At 34.4% G+C, this 26,281-nt stretch overlaps 1 protein-coding gene across 2 annotated transcripts in view; it reads right to left on the reverse strand.

Moving 5' to 3' along the window:
* Positions 1-26,281, reverse strand: part of NUDCD1 (NudC domain containing 1) — a 70,580-nt gene that overhangs the window by 35,153 nt on the left and 9,146 nt on the right. For both annotated transcript variants that reach the window (XM_032415720.1, XM_032415719.1), the window contains exons 2-6: positions 24,514-24,668; positions 13,703-13,888; positions 10,409-10,586; positions 6,562-6,744; positions 4,503-4,707 (exon numbers count right to left, since the gene is read on the reverse strand). In XM_032415720.1, coding sequence (XP_032271611.1) covers positions 4,503-4,707; positions 6,562-6,744; positions 10,409-10,586; positions 13,703-13,888; positions 24,514-24,621 — 860 coding nt within the window. In that variant the 5' untranslated portion in view covers positions 24,622-24,668. The remainder of the gene's footprint in view (positions 1-4,502; positions 4,708-6,561; positions 6,745-10,408; positions 10,587-13,702; positions 13,889-24,513; positions 24,669-26,281) is intronic.

Consider the following 26,281-nt stretch of genomic DNA (forward strand, 5'->3'; position numbering starts at 1 on the left):
ACTTAAGTGACAAATGCAAGCAGCGTGGATCTATGAGATCTTTTACCAGGTAATGGTGGTGGTGGTGAGGGTGGTGACTGGGGTGGGCACATAAAGTTAACTGGACAGGGACTATAACTAAAGGTACCTCTTTGTGCATGGAGCCAAAAAGTAGCTTCATTTCCCCAAACTAGTAGCCAATTATACAATTATTAATGTAAACATAAGGCAATTAGATCAATACAAATGTTAATTTTTAAAATACATATTTTAAAGAATTGAAAATAAAGTAGAAATTAGAAAATAATTAACTTTGATAACTCCTTAGGAGGAAAAAAGTTATGTGGCCTCTATCAACTGAAAATCTAATTCTGTACATTTAAGCCATTAAAGCACAAATTCCAAATACACTAAAAAGGGCCTATCAACGTAATCCTGAGATTAAGGTTTGATGCAGCAGGAAGGGGAAAGAGAGCTGAGTCGGGGCAGACTGTGGACACAGGAGTTGCCCACGTGCCTCTTGAACAGGAAGGGAAATTCACGTAAGCTGCTTTAGGAGTAGTTGGTACTGTAACACAGAGAAAAGTGGGGATGGTGGTAGCTGTTCCATAGGAAAGCAACCTTTTCCATGTGCCATCTCTGGTACACGTGTGCCACTAACCTGTGCCCTGGAACACAACTGCAAGGAAAAACTGCAAGGACACAATAATAACAATTATCATAATTATCAAATAGAACATGCAAACCTATCAGTTATTCTTTTTCAAGGTTGTTATTATCACCACCTCATGAATTAATTACAGCATTTTAAATTTTTCTGAAAGTACTTCTTTTAAGAGACTATACAAAATATCTTTTCTATGTAATGAGTTCCTATCATTAGCATTAAAAATTACTACCATAATATATTCTCTAAGAGAAAGGTCATCTTGAAAATGATGATGATGAAGAATCATGACAGCTACTCATACTTAATCTTCCCATATGCCAGGTGCTGTCAAGCATTTTACGTGTTTTTAACTCATTGATTGCTCATGACAACCAAATAAAGTAAGTAATATTTTGTCTTCATTTTACAAGTAAGAAAGAAAAAAAAGCACTGAGAGGTTAAGTAACTTGCCAAAGTCACAAGCTAGGAAAGCAGTCTGGCTCTAAGTCCATGTTCCTCACTACTTTACTATTCTGCCTCTTTGAACAAATATATGTAAATAACTACTAAAGAAAGTTTACTGTGACCAGAATGTATAAGTACTGTTTTTCGTCAGTTGCTACCTGGAGTTCATACAATCTCATTTATAAAGAATTTCTGAACCATCATTAAACTTGCACACCTAGTCAATGCAATCCTTTTAGTACAACTGCATTTCTACATTTTTTTTTTAAGATTTTTTTTTTTTTTATTCATTCGAGACACAGAAATACAGAGAGAGAGAGCAGGGGGAGAAGCAGGCCCCCCACTGAGCAGGGAGTCCGATGCGGCGCTCGATCCCAGGACCCTGGGATCATGACCCGAGCCAAAGGCAGACGCTTAACCATCTGAGCCACCCAGGCGCCCCTGCATTTCTACATATTAAAGCTAGTATCAGATCCTACCATCCAAGCAAAAAAAAACCATATAACGTAATAACCTAGACTAGTTAACAAATCCTTCCAAAGTGAGAGGGAACATTAACTATTAAAAAATGAGAGAGATGAATAATTTAACCAGGTACAGAAAATCATGTTTTAAACCAATAACACCACCAACAGTCACTGTAATTATCCTTTGTAACATAAAATTGTAATCAAGTACCTCAAATTTAATGGGAAAACAATACCGGTTTATGCTCATGTATTAAATGCTGAAGCTATCTGTGTGAGGTCCAGCCATTCTAGAGCTTTGCTGGGTTACTGCTTCATGATTTATATTAACAATATGTTATAGTTGGTTTGCCAATTTATAAATGCTACCCTCAAATATCTCTCATAAAATATGTTTAAACAGAATGTGGAGATATAAAATATTTCTTAAAGAACCTTTTAGATAATTAAGTTTTTAAAATCTGTTAAAAAGTATAAAGGGATTAAAGGTATACTTCTCATGATAAGCACTAAGTATAGAACTGTTGAATCAATATGTTATAAAACTGAAACTAATATAACACTGTATATTAAATAAAATTAGGAAAGAGTAATTTTATGAGATTCTGTTAGGAATTCAGTGTGTTAGCATGTCAAAGTTCACAAAGAACGAGGCAAAAAGCCAATGTGCTTGACCGTGGTGACCTAACCATAGTCAGATGGGTGATTACCAGAAACATTAGATTCCAGGGTTCTTTTCATCTTAGTGTCCTTTTCTACATCTTTATTATCCAGGTAAATGGATAAACTGTTAGCAAAATGAGGTATCTATTCAATTGGTGTAACTGGATGTGTTGGTAAGTATGATATTCCTAAAGAAAGAAGTAGTAAGACTGTTGGTCAGGACTCTAAACGACTTTTATCTTTTCATCTACCTTGAAGGTGGGATTTTTGTAAACTATCATGTCCATGAGATTGAGTTTAATCTAGCTCAGATCAACTTTTCACTCTCCTTCTAAAAGAGTAATACTTTTCTGAGAATTACAATAAAAGTACTTTCATAAACATTTGCAGGAGTAATTATGAAAAATGTTGGAAGAACTACACTGATTTCTTAAATATACCATGATTAAAACTGGTTAGCAACAATTACTAGAACAGTTAAAAAAAAAAATCCATGTCCCGAAACAGAAAGACAAGGGATCAGATTCACAGAAATCATTATTCTTTTTTGTTGAATTCACTGAATACTGAACACTGAATAGTTCAATAATTCTCAATAAATTATAAATGACATAATTATGAATCTATTTTTCTTACTGCATTAAAAAAGAAAATATAACCAAGTCACTAAATTTCCCCTTTAATAAAATGAATTCAGGATCTAAAAGCATAAAGCCTAAATTTTTTTTGAAGTAGATATCTATTTCTTAGACTCTCAGGATTTAGACTCATATCAAAGACTCATATGGGTCTTTTATTACAAATTGAAAATTATATTTAAGATAAAAATATCTAATTTTAACCCACTTCTGACCAAATTTGACCCTTTTTATCACAGAATGCAGTAATTACTGACAATCTATAATGAAAGAGTAATTTTATTAATCCAAATAACTGGGGAGTGAGTAAAGTATCGGGGACAACAGATTTGCAAAGGGGAATAAAAACAGAAGCAAAGGTTATAGTTTTATAAGACACTTAACCTTTACCTATTTGTTTTACATATTCCTTTTACTGAGGTTTTTATAGATAAAATTCAGATTTTAAATGTAGAATTCATTGAGTTTGGCACCTGTGTCACTCAGTGAAGCTACTGAATCATCCAGAAAGTCATTCACTGTGGCAAAAGATTGCAAACAGTCAAAATATCCAACAATAAAGGACCATTTTTTAAAAATGACTGTGCAGTTAGTTGATAGAGTAAAATACCATAAACAGCCATAAAGGAGAATAAAATAAATCATTATGTATACGTTATCCAAGATTTATTGTTGAAAGTCAACAAAAGCAAGCTGTAAAAAACTATGTATAGTCATGTTGAAATCTTTTTTGTTCAAAAAAAATATATATCTGCTTGGATATGCATAAAATGCCTGTAGAAGGAAACTAATAATAGTGGTTATGGGGAGGGGAAGGGTGACTGGAGGGCCTGGGCTGGAGGAAGCCTTCATACAGCTTAAAATCTAAAGAACAGGAATTAGGGGCGCCTGGGTGGCTCAGTCGTTAAGCGTCTGCCTTCAGCTCAGGTCATGATCCCAGCGTCCTGGGATCAAGCCCTGCATCAGGCTTCCTGCTCCACAGGAGGCCTGCTTCTCCCTCTGCCACTCCCCCTGCTTGTGTTCCTTCTCTCCCTGTGTTTCTGTCAAATAAATAAAATCTTTGAAAAAAAAAAAAAAAAGAACAGGAATTATTATCTAGTTGGCAAACTGAAATTAGTAAGAGAAAATTAGTTAAAAAAATTTTAAAGTATTAATTAAAATAAATAACCATTTTTGGGGGCGCCTGGGTGGCTCTGTTGGTTAAGCGACTGCCGTTGGCTCAGGTCATGATCCTGGGATCCTGGGATTTGAGCCCTGCATAGGGTTCCCTGCTCAGTGGGTGGTCGGCTTCTCCCTCTCCCTCTGCCCTACCCCAACTTTTGTGTAGGCTCTCTCATTAAAAAACAAAAACATTTTTATCTATTAATTATTACTGTTAATATTGTTATGATTTTATTCAGAGCTGGTAATGAAAAGCTCTACCACAGAATGCAAACAATGACTATAGTAGCATCTTTAATCTTAACGATAATTATACTTTTTGATACAGTAACTCCATTTTCAATCTATCTTAAGAAAAAGAATCAGCAATACAGACAGACCTATTGTAGTATTCAACTGTGGTGTAACCACTGTGGAAAGGATTAAAAAAAAAGAAAAAAGAAAAAAAAAATTAATATAAATACAACTGTCCATATATACCAATTATTCTCTTTAATTATCCATGTACTGCTTTCTTGATCAATAGATGAATAGAGATTTCCTTCCAGAAACCTCTGACCCTTCAGCACAATGTTGATGTGATCAGGCAAAAACTGTACTTGAATGTCCTCCTTAGAACTGCCTTCTGGAAGCCGTATTGTTACTGTCAAATCATCTTCAGTCTGTTGCCAGTAATACAGAGGTTCTGTTGGGAAAAGAAAAATACATTATGTAATAAAAAAGTGCAAAGAGAATACACAAAATTAGAGACTAGAGCATACAAAGGAACATCTATCTAAAAGAATCTTAGCATAATTTCTAGTGATCTTACAAAAAAAAAAAAAAAGTAATTATAAACAAACACATTCAGATCTCTTTGGGGAATTTTCAGAGTTATAACAATTGCACCTAACATTCCTCTTCTGGGCTTACCTAATGCTCCAGGACATAAACACTCATAAAATACTAATGACAGCAATCCTTTATCCCCATTCATTCTCTTCCTGCCTCCCAGTTCCCCTCTCTTTTCCTCCTCCTTGCTCTTCTCTTTACACACATACACACACACAGCAGATTTCTAGTTCAAAAGAATGACAAGTATGTCATAAACCACTGTCTGAAACTTTCACCATTGCCTTGATTTGCCCTAACAATGTAACTCTGTGATACAGGAGGCCACTATTATTTGGTGAGATACACATCCACACAAAAATAAAAGATTTATTTGTTTACAAAGGAACTAGCTTTTCTACCCCACAACTTTGTTGCATGAAAGCAATTTCATAGGAAATTCAAAAGCTGTCAGTGTATTTTGTCTAAGTTCCCAATGAAAGAATCTTCCCTTCACCTCCTTATCTCCTTGGCTTGTCTTCTAAAAAGCCAGCTACTGAAGAAATACCTTAAAACCCATCATACTAAACCATGAAGTAAGAAAATAGGGCTTACGTACAAAAAGAATAAACATTTGCTTAATGATATCCATAAACATTAATCTGTCCATGTGCTCATTAGAAAGGAATATGATATAGTGGTTAGAACTAGTACTCCAGAGTTGACTAGTCATAGGTCTGAATCTTGAATATAAGAGTACATATTCTTTGTATAGAAATATAATTTATTTATTTGAGAAAGAGCAAGACAACACACGCACCAGCAGGGGGAAGGGGAAAGGGAGAGAACCCTCAACCAGACTCCCTGATGAGTGCAGAGCCAAAGCAGGGCTTGATCCCAGCACCCTGAGATCATGACCTGAGCGAAAACCAAGAGTTGACGCTCAACTGACTGAGCCACCCAGGTGCCCCAGTAAATATAAATTTCTTTTGGAAGACCTTATTACTGTCTTTGTTCTAAAATATTACCTTTATCCATTTATTCATTTAACATTGGGAAAACTTGGTGATTTTGCCCTCAAGAACTTGTTTTCAGGTTAGTACTAAAGTTAAGTAAAAGTACATTAGTATACACCTATAATCAACAGAGTTTAGTTTATTTTAAAAGATTAGTATCTTCAATACTAATATGCTAGCTTCTCGAACACCAATAACAGAGACATCATTTATTCATTTAATAGGTATTTATTAAACATCTAATCAGGTAAGCTAATGAAAAGTTTTTTTTTTTAAGATTTTATTTATTTTTATTTATTTGACACAGAGACAGTGAGAGAGAGAGCATAAGCAGGGGGAGCAGCAGGCAGGCAGAGGGAGAGGGAGAAGCAGGTTCTCTGCTGAGCAAGGAGCCCGATGCAGGGCTCGATCCCAGGACCCTGGGGTCATGGCCTGAGCCGAAGGCAGCCGCTTAACCGACTGAGCCACCCAGGCGCCCCTAATGTACAGATTTTTTAAAACATTTTTGGTAATTACTAATTAAAACAGTTCATACTATTTAGGTAGTACATTTTACAAAAGACTATTCTGACAAATACAAAGGGAAATAAAGAAAAATTAAAAACCTGTCTGGTCCTAGTAGAAGCCAAAACCTAACCAAGAAGACAAACCAGCCATAAATGTGTGTGTGCATAAATACACATGAGCTCTAAGAAGGTGAACAGTAAAATTACCTTTGATTTTCTCTGACATGTTCTCATTCTTATTTTCTTCAAGATCTTGACCAACATGAACAAATGTGAAGGACTTGTAGGAGACAATCATCAGACCCTTCCCATCAGGCTCAATAGCAGCATAATGTGGCACTGACTTTCCACGGAGAATATCACGTTTAATAATTTCATATTTGTTATTATCTGTAAGAAAACAAAGTATTTTAGAACAAAAAGATTACAAATAAAACACTATATTATAAAAATATCCTGAAAATATTTGTATATTGGTTTTAATTAAAATTGAGTATTTTAAGTGTACCGTTAAAAGGCATGCTACTAACAGTCTTTTCAATAGGGATAAAAAGATTTATAACCTAATTTTCTGTAAATACACTCCTACTTTAAAATACTAGGTCTGATGAAATTTGCTCTTAGTTGTGCTTTCCAGTGTGGAAAGTAGCACACTACTGGCCATAGGGGCTATTTAATCAAAATTAAGTAAAATTTAAAATTCAGTTCTTCAGGCACCTAGTCACATTTCAAATGCTCAATAGCCACACATGGCTAGCTGCTATTTTATTGGCACACAAATAAATGACACACATAAATGGCACACATATAAACATGTCCACTTGGCAGAAATTTTCATCAGACAGCAGTGCTCTAGACTTTGAAAGTGACTAACTTACCTGAAATATCAGCTTCTGATGGATCTACCTTTTCCTTTACTGTAGCCTGTCTACTTTCCCAGCACGTACATGATAGGCATCTTCTGAAAAGAGCCACACTAAATAAAGGAAAGGTATGGGGTGGACTATTTTTCTGCCTATTCTAGCTATTGATAAGGGGTTTCCATAAAATGAAATGTTTATGGTAGAAATGATTTTTATACAGAGACAGATCTACATGCCAACTGTAATCAAGCAAAAAAATGAAGGGGGGGAAATCGGAGGGGGAGACGAACCATGAGAGACTATGGACTCTGAGAAACAAACTGAGGGTTCCAGAGTGGAGGGGGGTGGGGGGATGGGTTAGCCTGGTGATGGGTGTTAAAGAGGGCACGTTCTGCATGGAGCACTGGGTGTTATATGCAAACAATGAATCATGGAACACTATGTCAAAAACTAATGATGTAATATATGGTGATTAACATAACATAATAAAATAAAATTTAAAAAAGATACTTAATTTTAAGACATAAATTTTAAGAATGAAATATAAAAAAACTGAATTCTTTCTTGAAAATAGGTGGGCTTTTTTTTTTTTTTTGCTTTAAAAAGTACTCAAACATTACAGTTGAGTCCATACCTTTACTTACACTGTTACTCTATTGAAGTGGGTTGTACTTTAACAAGTAAGCTTCACAATGATCGCAACTCAATGTCACATGTTCTACATAATGATACAATCTGTTCTAAAGTATCTGTCATTTTTTCCCTCTAAATCTTCACCTACATTCACATTCATTTCATACATATTTAAGAATAGACTTGTAAATTTATGAGTGAGCTAATATACTTCCTGCACAGTACATGCAAGGCAGAGTCCTACCTGACTCCAAAGACTCAGACTTAGATACTACATAGTTTATAGGGTGGCTTTTCCCAATATGTGTGCAGGAGAAAATAACAGGTGAATCTCAAGTGAACTCCATGATTAAATAAGTTGGGAAATGCTTGATTAAAATTAAATTGTCCTTTTACTCAAAATTTCTAGAACTTTTAACATGTTTAATGTGTAATAGGGATATTATACACCCACATTTTCAAATTTATTTGACCACAAAACAATTATCAGATGTTCCACTCAACACAGTTTAGAAAAGCACTGTTATGTTCATTAAAAAAGAAAAAGGAAAAGAGTAACAATTATATTAATAATACTTGGGAGGGGTGAAAGGAATGAGACATTAAGAAGAGTAATGAGAAAAAAAGTGAACCATGGGGAGAATTAATATTCTTAAATTACAACCTTGGGAGATAAAAAGAAAAGTAAATCTAATGATATCTGTCCAGTAGAGGCAAAGACACAAAGCGAAGGAAATGCAGGTGGTGAAGCTTGAGCAGAGTGCCTCTACATTCTGGTAAGTTATCGTGAACTGAGCCACAGCTGTCACAGAACCAGAGAACAGGAGGAAAAATATGCACCATGATTTCTCTGTAAGCTGTCAAGTTATGTACCTTAATAAAAAAATTAAAGTTTCTCTTATCTAAAGTAGAGACTGGCAAAGTATGGCCAGTGGAGACAAAGCTGAGTTTATGCATATTTTCATATGGTTTGTGGGCTAAGAATGAATTTTATACCTCTTTAAATGACTAAAAATAATCAAAATAATATTTAAATACATGTTAAAGTTATATAAAATTCAAATGTCCATAAATAAAGTATTATTGGAATACAGCTATACTCATTTATTTATTATCTATGGCTGCTTTTGGACCACAGTGGCATAACTGAGTAGTTGTGATATAAATTGTATGGTTACCATCTAGCCCTATACAGAAAGTTTTCCAATACCTAACGTTTTAAGTTACTGTGTTTCTCCAGAGATGAAACTACAACACTGGGAAAAACAACAAATTATATTAAACAGTTCACAGAACCAATCTAGGAAATTTACTCAGCTTACTTACAAACTATTGTTACATATATATGTATATACACACACACATACATGTACATATATGTACATATACACATATTCATTTTAAAATAAAAAAGCCCTCTTAGAAATCAAACACTAATAGCCTTTATCAGATTGTAAATTTAACAGTTAACTCTTGAACAACATGAAGGTTAGGGACACCAATGCCCTGTGCAGTCAAAACTCTGTGTATAACTTTTGACTCCCCCAAAAAACTTAACTACTGATGGCCTACTATTGATTGGAAGCTTTACTGATAACAAAAACAGTCGATTAACACATATTTTGTATATGTATTATATACTATATTCTTATAATAAAATAAGCTAAAGAAAGTGTTATTCAGGATATCATAAATACATTTACAGTACTGTCCTGTATTTATCAAAAAATATTCGTGGACCTGCACAGTTCAAACCTGTGTTGTTCAAGGGTCAGCTATAATTTAAGGCTCATAAGTTAAATGAGTAAGTTAATAAAAACTGAGAAAAAGCGGGGAGAGTCATCATGGAAACAAGCTCCCTCAGTTCTCAACTACAGAAAAATCCACTTAGTTCTCAATTAAAGTAAGAACTAATAAGCAATGGCGAAGAACAAGGACACACCATTAAAGGAATCCTAATTAATAAATGAAAAAATAACTCCTAATGTCCAAGTTAGAAGCCTGACAGAGAGATTCGAATAGACCAAGGGTTGAGACTTTTCTACACGTGGAAGCATTCTAGGTAAGAAAAGCCAACAGTTTTCCTGAAGGTAGAAACAAACAGCAAAGTTCAATTAGATTCAAAAGAAATTACAGTTATGATTTAAGGAAATAAAGGTATTTGTTTCCGTCTAGGTATTTATATTTAATTGATACTTCAATTACACTGTAATTTATAATTTACATTCAACAATATATGTATTACATACACACAAGAATATATGTATGTAGTCTTGTATATACTGAAAATAACACTTAAAATTCTTCTAAAATTATGTAAGAATGTCTTCTTTTATACAGAAAGGCATAATTGACTGTGGAAGCACATTATTATTTTTTCTATAATCCATACCTGAAGGGAAACTATCTACAGGAATTCATTCCACTAGGTGTCGGGTATTAGATCACAGCAACACCACCCAAGAAAAAGTCAACAGCATTTACAGGAACAGCTCTGCATTTCAAAATCTACCAAACGGTGCCAACCACTATGGATTCACAATGTTGTTACATTTTACCTTTGTTTTTTCTTATAGTGACCCACTCCAAAGAAACATAGAATCCACTTCCTTTCATATCCAATGCCTCTTTCTCTATTCGAAGAAGTAAGGTAGTTACTGAATGTTCTTCAGCATTCAGCAGTAAGACACTGTGAATTATGATAAAAGGATTCCCAAGCTCTTCATTAAACATAATCTACCAAAAAAAAAAAAAAAGATTACACATATAAAAATGTACATATTACACAAATGCAGGTAGCACAGAGGGGATACACAGAATTCTGACAACACAACAACTAATTTGTATACTATTTATTACAAGGAATAGAAAAATGAAAAAAGCCTTTAAATAAAGGTTACAAGTTCAAATAACATCTTTGAAGAAAGAACTTTTTAAAAAATTCCTATTTGTTTGATAGAGAAAAGTGATCAGTACTCTTGGCTTAAAAACAAGGAAAACAATATGGCATCCAAGCAGCATAAAAAGAAGAAAGGGAACTAGAAGCAACCTCCTAGAAAAGAATTATACAAAAGAGGACATGAGTCAGTCAATGTTGACTCCTTTATCTCTTCTCCTATCTTGTGTATGATTTATTTCTGCTTTGCTCCTCTTAGTTTCTGAATATTGTTCATGTTCACGCACATGTGTGCGCATGTGTGTATGTATGGTTTTTCCTATTGTTTTTGTATTGTTCTTCTATTTGTTTCTTAGAAGTCTGCAAAGGTCAGAGTCAAAGGAATTGGAGACACCACTAAAACTTCTTTATTTCTCAAAAATAAAAGAGCCCCTTTACATTTAAAAGTTATAATTCAACAAACTATTTGAATATAATACTGAAGTGTCTTTTTTTTTTCTGAAGTGTCTTTTTAAAAAGCAAATCCAATCACTATTCAGAGACACAAAATCTTAAATTCTTTTTTCTATCACAAACACAAAATCTAAAGAACTATTATACTTATTTAAGAGTAAATAATAAAGAAGAGCTATTTTAAGACTGTTCACTAAACAAGATTTTTGAATAAAAAAATAAATGAAGAAAATATACAAATGACAAAAGTTAGCTTTAAAAAAAAACAAAAACAAAAAACCCTTTATCTGGAATCCCATCCTATCTGCTCCTACTTGAAAGCCTTATAAAGAAAAGTGTGCTTTCGTATCAATTCCCTAAGTGTTTGAGCACCTCTGCCAAAATTATTCAAATAGTAGACCTTTGGAATCCATTCTGTGGTCTTCCACAAACAGAAAATAGCAAGAACAGCAAAAAATACCTCAAATACTCAAAACTGAGATGACAGACAGGTTCTAGTTGTTTGACTGGGTTTTGCTTTCGTTTGGGGGACAACAGGAGACCAAAGGGAGAAAAGAAAGTAAATTTTGTCAGGTACAAGTAGTTAGTTTATTGCTTCCTCCTCTTCTTTCTATTTCATGTGAGTGAAAGGGACTGGAATGAGACCAGGGAGTAGATGTCTAAACTTTTATAAATTGTCAGGCTGAAGTTTCCTGTCTCCTGAACAAGCCCAGCAACTCAAGCGTGATACAGCTGATAGCAACGCCCCCATCATATTAGAGGCAACACACTTGCAAAGCAGGCAGTCTTCCCGTCTTCCTTTATTTCTCTTTCTACACTGCAGTCATCACCACCCTTACTTGGCCCCCTTATGCCCTCCTGTATCCTCCAACCATTCCCACCTTTAGCTTCCTCTCTGTTCCACCAATTGCGCAAAGTCCTAAAACTCTCCTAAGTTGTTTCTCTTAAAGTGACCAGTATTCCACAGTATCCCTCCCACCTCAGTTAATGCCCAAGTCCTATCCCTGTCTCACTTCCCCTCTCCCCAATCTAAACTATTATTAATTGCAAACATCTCTGAGGGTGATTTCATTACAGCAGTGTATACTGAAGAGGGCATGAAGTAAATTTAAATTTAAAAGAATTTTTAAGCGATTTAAAAAATATTACTAAAGGCTTAATATGCACCAAGGGGATATACATAGCATAAACCAAATGATTTATAAATCTGTATGAATTTCCTTATGGCAGAGTATGCGGTGTTATTTTTAAGCTGAAGGTAAGCTGGGTCAGTGTGTCTCTTTCTGCTCAAAACCAACAGAATCCATAGCTTGATAATACATAAATTCTCATTCTCCTGCCCCTTACTCTCCAAACTCCTTCCAAATGTTTCAGATAGCTATGCTATTTATGTATCACACTGCCTCAGTAATACAAAAAAAAAGAAAAAAGATAAAAATTATTACTGGAGGCCACAGCAGAAAAATGTCACAATGTCCAATGAATATTTAAATCTGTGACTACAAAGGCCTGCAAAGGCCCCCTACAAACAGGCTACTGTTGTTTTGGTTATTTATCATGTTTTTTGTTTAGTTTTTTGAATTACTATAATTTGGTAGTATACCATTTAATATAACTTAGTAAGAAAGGCAAGCCATTTGGTTCTAAGGCCTTCTTGATTTCTCTCAAACAATTAAAGCCTGATCTTTGTTAGGCATTTGATGGTCTGATAAAAATATTTTACAAGATGTAAATAAATTAAGTTCGTATTTCTTTATCTACACAGAACTAAAAGGCCACCTGCTGAGATTTAGACAATAGCAGTACCACAATATACTTATTAGTATTAACTCAGTGTCATTCTTTCCCACCTTCAAAAACTGTGGCTCTAGAGAAATTAATTCCTTATTTATTATTATTAAAATCCTAATCTGCCCCTCAGATTTAAAAATGTTGCAGTTTTTAGAAAACTGAAATAAAAATAGCATCTTAGAGATTGGCACATTACTATATTTATGTTATAGTGTATTCTTCTAAGTAGGGAATACTCTGGTAAACTCAGCATTTGACTAATGGCAACTTATCAGATAGCTAGCAGAGTGGTGCCTCAGAAGTGTGCTGGGTCCATAAAGATACCAGCAAATACAACATGTGTAGAGGAGAAAAGATATCCCAATGTAATTCTTGGCTAACTCTTCATCAAGAAGGAGACAATGTTAATACTTTAGTGTACTGCTTTACACATAATATAAAGCATTCAATAAACATTCGCTGAACAAATGAATGCAATTCTTGACAACTGCAATGACCCCAGATCAAACCAGAAATGGTTAAGATACCAGTTTTGTAAAAGGTATATATTTTATAATTTAATTAAAAATTTCCAAAACATTATATATTATAAAAATGAAGAGGTCACACATAAACCATGCCCAGAAAGAGTTATTTCAAAATCACTAAGGTCTAATTTATACATACTTTCCAGACTTTGCTTAAATCTAAAAAACAAAAAACAAAACCGCACCTCCCATTTTTCAGAAGCACTATTTCCACGTTCACCTGTACCAATGAGATATAATCGTCCAGTTCCATCTGACAAGGTAACCCAGGTAGAAGATGTGAAATGGATAGATGCACAAAGACGACTGTCATATGCTGTCAAATCTGTGGGAAGTCGAAACACTTCTCGTGGTTTTCCTAAAGCAGTGTCCTAAAAAGAAGCCAAACATTATAAATGAATCCTTCCCTTTCCTTGATCCATATGCACACAGAATAAATATCTGCAGTGTAGTGGTTACTCTCTTATTCAAGAGAAGGTGCCTAATTCCCCTCCCTTTGAGCATGAGCTGTACAACTCACTTCTAACTAATAAAATATGGCAGAAGTGACAGTTTGTGACTTCTCAAACTCGGTCATAGTTTCTGTTACATCTTCTATCTTGCTCTCTCTTGGACTGCACACGATAGACCCACATGGCGAGGACGTAAGGGCTCCTCACAATAACCAGCACCCTGTGAGCTATGTGAAAGCCCTAGTCGAGCCTTCAAATCACTGCTCTCTGGGCTGACATCCTGGCTACAACTTCATGAGAAACCTTGACACACAAACCACCTCACTAAGCCACTCTGATTTCTGACCCACAAAAACTGAGATGAAAAATATTTATTGTTTCAAGTCATTAAGTGTTGAAGTAGGATATTACACAGCAAGAGATAACTAATACCCTGTAGTAATCTGGTCTTCATTCTTAAATTTAGAGTTAATGATCAGTATTTTTAACTAATTGGAAATACTACATCATGTTCTAAATGCCTCCAAAGACATCAGCCTGTGGTATGAAAACACTACACTTAGACTATTAACAATTTAGGTTTCTACTAGCACATTTTTATTGTATCGATACCCTTAAAATTTAAAGCTGTAAGATGGATTGCAACATTAAACTGTTTTACAAGAAAATATATAAAAAGGTCTGTATTTCAGGAAACAAACATCTTATACATCAGATGTACTCAATTCAATAATTTGTTGTTGTTGCTAAAGTTTTAGGTTTCAGTTAAGAGATTTTCCTGCAGGCCAAAAGTAATTCTTGATTCATGTATTTCATTCTCTGTTCCTAGAATTACTTAGATAAATGCATATATTAACAAAATTTAAGTAAACAAAATGTCCTTACCAGCCACAAGTTTTTTAGTGACCCAAGTCTCTTTCTAAAGCATCCAGTTTAGTTTTCTTTGAAATGGCACCTTTCCTTCTTTTTGTATTCATATTTTAATGATTTACATAATACTGATTAAATAATGAAAATACAATGACAAGCCCAGCTGGCATAAAGTTTTTAGAATGCCCATATCTGAGTAAAACTCAACTAGCAGAAACAGAATTGTTATCACCATAGTACTGAGTAGCCTACTAGCAGTAAATATTAAGCTTACTGTGGTCTCCAGTCAGTATATTATATGAAGGGAAGAGAGAACATCAGTTACTCCAGTCACTCAATTAAATGGAGGTCAATTAAGAGATATTTTACTGCAGGCTGATGTCTATGTAGGCGTTTAGAACATGATGTGGTATTTCCAATTAGTGAGAAATAAATGGGAATGGTCAAAAAATGCTATTGGGATACTACAGATCTGGAAAAAATTGCCCTTTCCCTCACAGCATACACAAAAATCCCACATTCCAGAGAGATTAAGGTTTAAAGAAAAAGTAAAATAAATTTGTTAGAAGATTAATCACATTTTAATCTCAGGGTGGAGAAAGTCTTCCTGTGAAAAAAAAAAAGACATGTATGAGACACGGAGAAAAATATTTGCCACAAGAATAAGACAGGACCAGCATCCATAGTATATAAAAAACCTTAGCAACTCAAAAAGAAATACATGACTATCCAAAATGTTTAAATGGGTAAAGACATGTATAGGAAAACTATGGTTAAAAAAAATTAACCAGAAAAAAAATCACCTAATACAAGCCCAATCCTGTAATAAATCCTTTCCAACATCCTCTTACTGAAACACTTGGTTCCCCACAGTGTAGACTCTCCTCTGCTGTAAAATGTAATAAATACAACTTGTTCAACTCTAGATGAGTACCTGGCATCTTTGTCTGAAGAGCACTGGTGGAGGAATGGTTAATTTTGAAATATCCATCCTTTGAAATACCAAATATCTGTTAAATATGCAGAAATGGATTTATAATACTGACATAAGATCTCCAAAATAATAACTGAAAAAAAAAGTTGCAGAATAGATACAGTGTGAATCCATATATATTGAAACAACAAAATGTTGTGATTTGACAGCACAGAGTAAGGTGTTCACAGACACATGCTGGTCTGTTAACAGTGTTTACCGCCAGAAAGGAAAAAAAGATCGTAGTGCAACTGGCATTAGGGAAGACTGAGGTAAGGGGAAACTTTCCATTTTTGCTTCAATACTTTGCTTGACTTTTTTTTTTTTTTTTTTTTACACTGAGCAATTTATGTGTAATATACATAGTTTAAAAGATATTAATAGGATAAAATAAAATGGGACTCCTTCCTCAAAACAGCTGTTTCAAAGTAAAGGTTTCTAGTGGTCTCCCCCACTACATGCCCTTCACTGCATCTAATCTAGTGAACCACTTGTTAGGACAAATGCACGGCTTAAACCTGTTAAATCACTACTTCATCGCATCATTTCATATACAGTTACTAAGGTTGTTTTAAGCTATTTTCTTTTAACACTAAGCTATTTTCTTTTCTTTTTTTTCTTTTTTTAAAGATTTTTATTTATTTATTTATTTATTTGACAGGGAGAGAGCACAAGTAGGCAGAGCAGCAGGCAGAGGAAGAGGGAGAAGGAGGCTCTCCACTGAGCAGGGAGCCCGATGCTGGGCTCGATCCCAGGACCCTGGGACCATGACCTGAGCCGAAGGCAGACGCTTAACAACTGAGCCACCCAGGCACCCCTAAGCTATTTTCTTTTAAATACAAGGTTACACATAACCAAGATTGCTGGCAGTCTAATTATTAGATAGATGATTTTGATATCCAATAGAATGAAAAATAATCAAGTACATAGATGTAAAGCTAAAAATTAAATTAAAATACAAAAGAAAATAGTCTCTCTTACGTAAGTTAAATGATAGTTTAAGTGAAAGCGACCTGAATGTTCCTAATTTTTGAAATCTAATTCTCAAAGGGTACATTTAATTTTAAATGGACTGTATGCAATAAAATATTTTCTTCTGTAAATCTTAAATTAGAGTATTAAATTATTTCTGAATAACCTCCACTGACAGTTTTACGAAGTGTCCTCATAATAATGCTTTATGATATTGGCATCTATAATGTCTTTGTCCCACCCAATCATTTTCTTCCAGACAAAAAAAAAAAAAAAGGTTAATGTAACTATGTTCAAAGCTGTTGAAAATAATTCTGCACTAACATTTCACAGCTGAATGGCAAAAGAATTAAAATTTCAATGATGAATGGAACATTTACTGAATAACTACAATGTATAAGCATCGTATTAAATAAGTGCTTTGATTTTTTGCCATCTCATTTAACGATTACAAAATCCTCTGAAGTTGAAATCATTATGCACACTTTGAGAGATAAAGAGCTCTGTTCAAAAAGATTAAATCATTTTCCTAGAACTCCAATGATAAGAAAATGGCAGGGCTAAGATTCAAATTCTGATTGACCCCACTCCAAAAGTTGATGGTCTCTCGTGTATTCCAAACTTTCTTGAGAGGAAACCATTACCCAAGTTTTTCTAAACAAATGATACCTCAGATCTCATTGCAATTTCTAGAATACTCCCTGCAAAAACAATAAGAATTGTGACTGCATCTACCATATTCAGTTTTTCTTTAGACTAACACATTATATAAAATTAATTAATTAAATTCCTGGGTCAACAAAATGTAATACAAAAATTATAATATCAATATATTGTATATAAGCGACACAGTAAATAATATATGAACTATATTTATGAAAAATAACTCTAAATGGGAGTTTGAGGGCCTCTTGTCACAGCTACAAGAAGACAAGGTTTGAACTGACAAGGCATTTTTCTAATACATATATGTTTATAGAAAGCACTACCCAAGTTTAAAGAAAAATGGTCAAGAAAAATTAAGTAAGGATGCCATTTACTAATATTATTACACACTGACATTTAAAATTTTGCCCTTTTAAAAGGAAGTGATCTTTTTATGGAGAAAGACTTTCATCACTAATAACTGTTAAGTTTATTTGAAAGAAAAGAAAACTTCCTTTTTCCTTTCTCTTTTTTTGCTAAAGCTATAAGAAATGATGTTTTATTAAGTGGAATTTGAGTAATGTTTCTATAAAACATAAAACTTTTAATAATTCATTAATAACATACAGTTCAAAGAACTTACTCCTCCTTTATTTTTTTTTTCTTTAACCAGGTAATACCTGGCTCCCTATTAATAAATGCAACCATAGAAAATAAGGTAAGATTCAGGTCTAGAGATGCTAGTTTGGAGATACTGGCATGCAACTGAGCTTGACTAATAAGCAGTTACAGTATGTTACTCATTCCAAGACACAGCCTCACAAGTGTGGGCTTCACTTGGAATCCAGTAACTCTCCTCCGATCTTTAAGTGCAATTTAAAGAGGCACCATAAGATGACACACTTCTTTAGGAGAAACAAACTAGTTTTTCAGCTAAATGGAAAAATAAGTTATAAAAGAATTCCCTAAATATTAAGAAACAAAACACATTACTTTAAAAGAAGCCCTAATACCCTAATAAAATGACAACATAAGAGTTAAATTTTAAAAACACTTTTTTTTTTTTTTTGCTTTCCTAACGCATTTTCTACTTTCTAAAAGCACTTCCTCCCAACTGACATTTCTCTAAAATTAAGGATTGTAAACCGATAAAATAAACTGACTTGGAAGTATAATGCCTCTATAAACCTGTGTGTTGAACTGCTGCCATCTGCTGGCTCCTGACAAAACCTCAAGGTCAGACAATTGTGTGGATTTCCTTTCTTGGGCCCTACAGCCACAATAGTGTTTAGCACGGATTTAACAGGGTGGAAGTATTTGTAAACCAGCCACTCCAAAAGAATCTCTCTGCGATTTGTGCATGTGTGCCTCTGACTCAAAAAAAAAAAAAAAAAAAATTTATATATATATATATATACATATCAGACAATAAAATGGGTATTAGAACAACTTTTCTGCTTAAATAAAAAGCCAACGCGTAACCAGTGGCCAATAATCTTCACCTGCCCCCAACACAGAAGTTCAAACAGGTCCGTTTCCTTTTTTGCTGATCAGAAAAATAGTAAGAAATAAGTGTGGCATTCTTCTGCACCGCAGGTGAAGAGCTTCTCAAAACTTGGTCACTGGACCACAAGCAAAATCATATGAGGTCCTTGATAAAATGCAGATTCCCAGACCACAACCAAGCCTGACATACTGAATCTGAATCTTTAAGAACCATAACCTGAAATTAGCTATTATTAATTATTCCAAGTGATTCTGATGTGCAATACAGTTTGAAAACCAAAGACAAAAGCTGAATTAAGCAGAAAACAAACTAAAATAACCCCAGACAAATAAAATAAAAATAAAATAATAATAAAAATACCCTTCTAAAATTTGATTAAGGAAAAAGAGAAAAAATAGAGAAAGGAAAAACAGAAAGATAATCTTAAGAGCATAAAACATGCAAATTTACAGCAACAAATCTGAAAAGAATAAGAAGAAATGAACAATTTTCCCTAGCAAAAAAGTGTATTATTAAATTACCAAAGAAACAGTTTGACTAAACCAATTACCACAGAATCAACTGGATAGGTAATTAGAAGACTATCACTGAAAAGGACAAAAAGATATATAATAAAATAGGTCCAAAGAGGATCTTTATTTAACATATAAGGAAAGGGTCATTCCAGTCCTAAACTGTTCCAATTCCAGAAATCTCTCCAATTCCTTTAAGGAAGTGAGCAAAACGTTAATGAAAATCTGACAGATATCACCAAAAACAAAATTAAAAAAACTATTAATTTGTGAAAATAAATACAAATATAATATACATATATAAAATATGTGTTAATCAACTTTATGTTATCAGTAAGGCTTCTGGTCAATAGTAAGCTATTAGTTAAGTTTTAGGGACTCAAAAGTTGTACTTTTCTACTGCAAATTTTTGATTGTGCAATGGGGGGAAGGGTTTAGCACTAAGATTCCCAGTATCGTTCAAGGGTCAACTGTCAATTCACAGTCTGCTGTGAATTAATAAACTAGAAGAAACTTTATTTTGTATGCTGCAGCATTCTCAGTGCCTACGACAATGTGTAACATATAGTAGGTATTCAATAAATATTTTGAAGGTCAAGTGAAGAGTATAAATTAGACTATGTGACTTAGTTAGGCTCTGTAAGTCAGTATTAAGAGAATTTCCAGATTTTAGATTTGTCTTCCCAATCAAACAAAACATAACAGAATCTGAAAAATATAAGTCCTTAAATTTAAAAGACAAGTTAAAATACAAATTATCCATATGCAGAGTATGGACATGTATAATCATGTATAGATAACACACTGCACATGTATGCATATAGGGCATTTTGCTCAAATGTACACACTACTCAAGTAGATAGTGCATATAGAGTGTACGTGTATATTGTGTCTTTAATGAGTCCATAGGTAAAGAGACTAAACTAAATAAGGAACTATAACTAGTTATTCTAAGATGTCCATAGAAGCCAGAGAATAGGTCAGAAAAAAGGGATCAAAAACATTAGTCTTTGCCCTGATTCCACATCAAGTAAGTTATCTTAATAAAATTACGGCATTTGATTTCCTGTGAAAACTTCCCAACGGGAGAAGAAAACTATACTGACCAGTCCACACTGCTTATAGTATTTCAAATGCTATCACTAAACTTTCATTCCACATTTCCAATCAATCTTGTGACTTAAAATGGTTTTAGTATTCTAAATCATGATTACCAACGAGTGAATTGATAAAACCAAGTTTCTGGCCCAAAACTGTGACCCTATCCACACCCGTCTCCCGGCCAAGCATAGTTAGAACTAAAATGAATCAAACAATCAATCTTTCTTTTTAACATTTCTCTTTGCTTAACACAGAATAACATGACTGTTCCTCCCCGCTTCAAAACCTGGCCTCTACGCACCTTGCCATCCTCCTCTCCAACCACAGCCTGCATACTATTTAGGTCCTTCTATACATACTCTTGTGTTGCAGCAAATCAAGCTAGAGTGCCTATAGTGCACACACATGCCTGTGGGAGTTTGCTGAACGTGCCTCTTAACTTCAGGTGCAGACACAGCTGCCTCAAGCTGCATGGCAAACTAATTGATCCTTCAAAATTCTGTTAAGGGGCGTGACATCTCTTCTGAAACTTCTCTGAACACTTCATCTTTCGACATTTCTCATTTCCTTCTCCATACTATGTCTGCATCCTGTCCCTACTTCCACTGTTACATGTTATCAATTTATTTGTATATGTAGCTACAAAGCACATAACAGCATTCAATAAATGTTTGCTGAAGAAAAATAAGTATTTATTATTCACTAAAATTATTTATCTCAATAAACCAAAGACTCATACCTGAGCCTGAAGAAGAAATAATAAGAGAAAAATCCTATCAAGAAACCAAGCCTCGGTAGCTCAGTTGGTTAAGTGGCCAGCTCTTGATTTCGCTCAGGTCATGATATCAGGGTCCTGGGATCAGGCGCTGTTTAGGGCTCTGTGCTCAGCAGGGAGTCCGCTTGAGGATTCTTTCTCCCTCTGCCCCTCCCCCCCCACATGCTCGCTCTCTTTCAAACAAATAAATAAATCTAAAAAAAAGAGAAAGAATGCGAAAAAGAATGCAAAGCCAAGGGGCGCCTTGGTGGCTCAGTCGTTAAGCGTCTGCCTTCGGCTCAGGTCATGATCCCAGGGTCCTGGGATCGAGCCCCACGTCCGGTTCCCTGCTCGGCAGGGGGCCTGCTTCTCCCTCTCCCACTCCCCCCTGCTTGCATTCCTGCTCTCGCTGTCTCTGTCTGTCAAAAAAATAGATAAAAATCTTTAAAAAAAAAAAAAAAAAAGAATGCAAAGCCAACTCCAAAGGATAAGAACAAGCTTTAACCAGCTGTTATTATTTCTACAAACATACTGACCAAGCCTCCTGCTGGGTGGCAGGATTATAGAAATATAAGAAAAACCCAGGGCGTAGACTAAGGGTTGGCAAGCTCTAGTCAATGACCTAAATCTGGGCAATGTCATTTTTAAAAATAAAGTTTTATTGGAATTCAGTCACATTCATTTACATATTGTCTAATGCTGTTTTCATACCACTATAGCAAAACCGAGTAGTTGTGACATAAGACTGTCTAGCCTACAAACCCTAAAATATTAATTATCTGGCCCTGTGCAGGAAAGGTCTGCCAACCCCTGGTCTAGAAGGAATTCAAAGTCCACACAGAGCTGAGGGCCAATTGTTTGAATATTCCCGGAGGCGCAAAGGGAGGATGTCAGGGAAAACTTAATAGATGAGATGGTTTGCTGGGACTTAAAGACTGGGAAGCAACCTGACACAGAACTAAGGAAGAATGTTCCAGGTGGAGTTAATCACATGGGAAATGGGCTGAAGGCACAGGATACAGAGCATATCTCGGGAACTGCAAGAGTTTGGTATTGTTTGGGTATAGTGAACAAAATGGTAAAACACAAGGTTGGAGAGAAGGGCACCATAAACTGCATATACCAAGATGAAGAGTTTGTATTTTAAAAATATATATCACGGGGCACCTGGGTGGCTCAGTTGGTTAGGTGTCCAACTCTTGGTTTCAGCTCAGGTCATGGTCTCAAGGTTGTGAGATCAAGCCCCACCTCTCTCTCTCTCTCTAAAATAAATAAATAAAATCTTTAAAATACATACATATATATATGTGTGTGTATATATATATGTACACACACAACACTTTGTGCTTACACTTGCCAAAGAATCAAAAACAGACACAGAAAAAACGAACCACTTCTGGAAGGACACACAGGAAACAAAAAGAATTTACAAGAAAACACAAATAAATGGGAAAATATTCCATTCTCATGGACTGGAAGAATCGATATTGTTAAAATGTCCATACTACCCAAAGCAATCTACAGATTCAATTCAATCTCTATTAAAACTCCAATGGCATTTTCACAGAAATACAACAATCCTCAAATTTGTATGGACCCACAAAAGACCCCAAAAAGCTAAATCCCAATCTTGAGAAAGAAGAACAAAGCTGGAAGCATCACGCTCCCTGATTTCAAACTACTTTACAAAACTATGGTCATCAAAACAGTATGAAATTCAAGACAATGGAACAAAATAGAATCCAGAAATCAAATCACACACATATGATCAACTGATTTACAACAAGGAGCCAAGAATATACAATAGGAAAAGGACAGTCTCTTCAATAAACAGTACTGGGAAAACCTGACAGTCACATGAAAAAGAGTGAAACTAGACTACTATATATATATACACACACACACAATACAATATTTTATTTAGCCATAAAAAGGAATGAAATCCTGCCATTTGCAACAATATGGATGCACCTTGAGGGCATTAAGCTATGTGAAATAAGTCAGAGAAAGACAAATACCATATGATCTCACTTATATATCAAATCTTAAAAAAAAATCAGATTGATGATTCTGTAGATGCAATGTAGAACTATGCTAGAAGGAGGGAGTAGTCAGGAAGCTATTATTATTCTACTTACTGTTTAAAGCAAATACACTAATAACATGAAGTAAAATACAGGACGAAAATAGCTTGAAGGATATAAGAGAAGTACAAGGAAATATATTATTGTAAAGTTTTTATAGTAAAATATTAAGTAGAGGAAGACTATGATAAGTTAAGGATGAATACTATAAACTCTATATTAACCATTAAAAAAATGATAATACAAACGGGTTTAGATAAAAGCCAAAAGAGAAAATTAAATGGAATTTTAAGAAAATTTGCTTAATCCAAAAACAGGTAGGAACAGAGAGCTACAGAAAAAAAGAACAGACGGGACAAACTGAAAAGATAGCAAACTGGTAACATAATCCAACCATATCAGTAATTACATTAAATATAAATGTACTAAGCCCTTCAAATTAAAGGACAGATTGTCATGCCAGATACAAAACAAGACCCAACTACATGCTCTTTACAAGAGATGTACTTTAAAAATAACAACACTGTCATGTCAGGATGGCTGAGTGGTCTAAGATGTCAGTCAGACTAAAAACAACATTGATAAACTGAAAGAAAAAGGATAGAAAAAGATGAATATTACTAATAAAAAAAAGCCAGCACAACTTTATTAATATCAGAAGATTTCAAGACAAAAATCATTCCCAGAGTCTAGATATGAAGAGGGGCATTTCATAATGCTAAAAGGACAAATCCATAGCAGACAAAATGTTTGTGCCCCAATTAACACAATTAAAAATACAAAAAGCAAGAATCAAAAGGAAAAATAGACAAATCGAATGTTATAGTCAGTGTTAACACTTCAGGTTAGAAAAAGCAGACATGAACAGTTACATCAATATTGATCTATAAAACCCATTGGAGTAGTTGCTCATTGGTGGGAGTGGAGGAGAATACTTCAGTGTAACAGGAACAAAGGGAAAAATTAAAACTGAATTAAACAGAATAGAGCCTTATACAGATTAATGATAGGAATGATTCCATATATTAAAGATACATGTACCTCAATTCTCTGGACACCAGATTAAAAATGAAAATTAAGAATCAAATTTATTGGAAAGTCCTAATATTACAGATATTTTTCTTACCAGCATCACTGTTAAATTCATAACTCTTCCAAGGTTATCAACGTAGTAGACACTGTCTTGATACCATGAATCACAGTGTAGGTAATTATACATTCCAAAAGCATGCATGTGTTCCAGTGTATATTGATCATCTCGAAGTTTTACTTCTGCCACGGCTGAAATATAAGAAAAATAAACATACACATCACAAATTTGTCTCAGATTATTTCTTTCTGCAGAATGCTTACAAGGTGAAGAAACTGCAGAAAGCTAATCACAAAGGCCTTTGGGACAAATTCACTATATTATTCATTCTAAAACAATTTCTAGGCGCTGTGTATAGAGGATAAACAGGAAGTAAAATTGAACGATCCCTGACAGTAGTCATAAGAGAGGGTTTTTCATGCCATTACCATCTCTTCTTCTAGGCACCTCTTCCTTGTAATTATGAATAAAAAGAACAGGGAAATTCTAAAATTGAAGATCTCCTGTCTTTTGGGCAAATATTAAGTATTTTATAGGGAATTTTTATAGTTTTTAAAATGCTTTTACCTCTATTATATCTCATTCCTTTTTTAACACACATTAAGAAATAAAGATAATGTTAATGTAGTTCATTTAAGTTTTTAAGCAGGAGAGTAAAGTTCAGATTTGAATTTATAAAAGATTACTTATAACTACAATATGTAAAACGGACTGAAGCAAAGTAAGGTAAAATCCAGTGTAAATATTAATAAAATGAAACCTCACTAAAAATACAGTGGAGAAGCTAGCAGGGGGAACCCAACCATTCAACATCAATTACAGGAAGTACTGTTAATTACAGACCCCAACAGCACAATATTCAATAGGAAAGAATCACCAATTACAGGCCCCAAAAGGGAAAAGATGTACACTGCATCTCCTACAAGAAATGGCACTACCCCTGCAACTCAGTTAATGAGAAATCAACATTACCCTGTACTCGAGCTTTTCAGTGGACTTTCATTCAAAACAGCCCCTCTCAACTTCCTCCTCCTTCTCCATAAAATAACTTCCCTCTCCTTTGTTTGCTGAGCTTGCCTATGGTTTTGCTGTAGCTTGCATGTCCCGAATTGCAATTCTCTAATATTCCAAATAAATCCATTGTTGACAAAATAACTTGGCTGTTTTATTTTTATGGTTAACACCAGGAAGATCCATTAGAAAGTTATTGCAGTCATCTTCGTGAAGGATGACTGACTGAAGTTTGGAGGCATTTCAGGGATAAAATCGTAACTTTATTATGGATCTGATGAAGGTTGAGGAAACTGCTATTTATAATTCAAGGAAGTATTTATTTTATAAGGAACACTTAGAAATACATATTCCACTGATTAGGAGGGAAACAATCAATTCTTGGTTTTCTAGCACCACAGTGTGGATGAAACTCAATACTGCAAGAAATGTGCAAGGTAATATAATGGCCCAAATAATAATAATGATATGACAAATACATTTTCTTCATATTTGTGCCAAAGACCCTGAGCAATCCCAAACAAGCCAGAGACTTCTTAGCCCTCTGCCTTATTATAATAACTCATCTGTGAACATTAGGGTTCTGGAAAACCATTATTGGGTGACTATAATACAGCCTAAGTCTTCTGTTATTGCATTTGGACAAGATAATTTACTAAGTTATTAGGACACAGAAATGAGCATAGGGTATATTACATACTTAATAATTTGTAAAAGCTTGTTAGTGTATAGAAAAAGCCGCATCTCTGTCCTCAAATGAGAAAGGAAAAGTTATCACTGCATTTTTCATGTA

Source organism: Phoca vitulina, unplaced genomic scaffold (genome assembly GCF_004348235.1).
Source record: "Phoca vitulina isolate PV1807 unplaced genomic scaffold, GSC_HSeal_1.0 scaffold18, whole genome shotgun sequence".
NCBI lineage: Eukaryota > Metazoa > Chordata > Mammalia > Carnivora > Phocidae > Phoca > Phoca vitulina.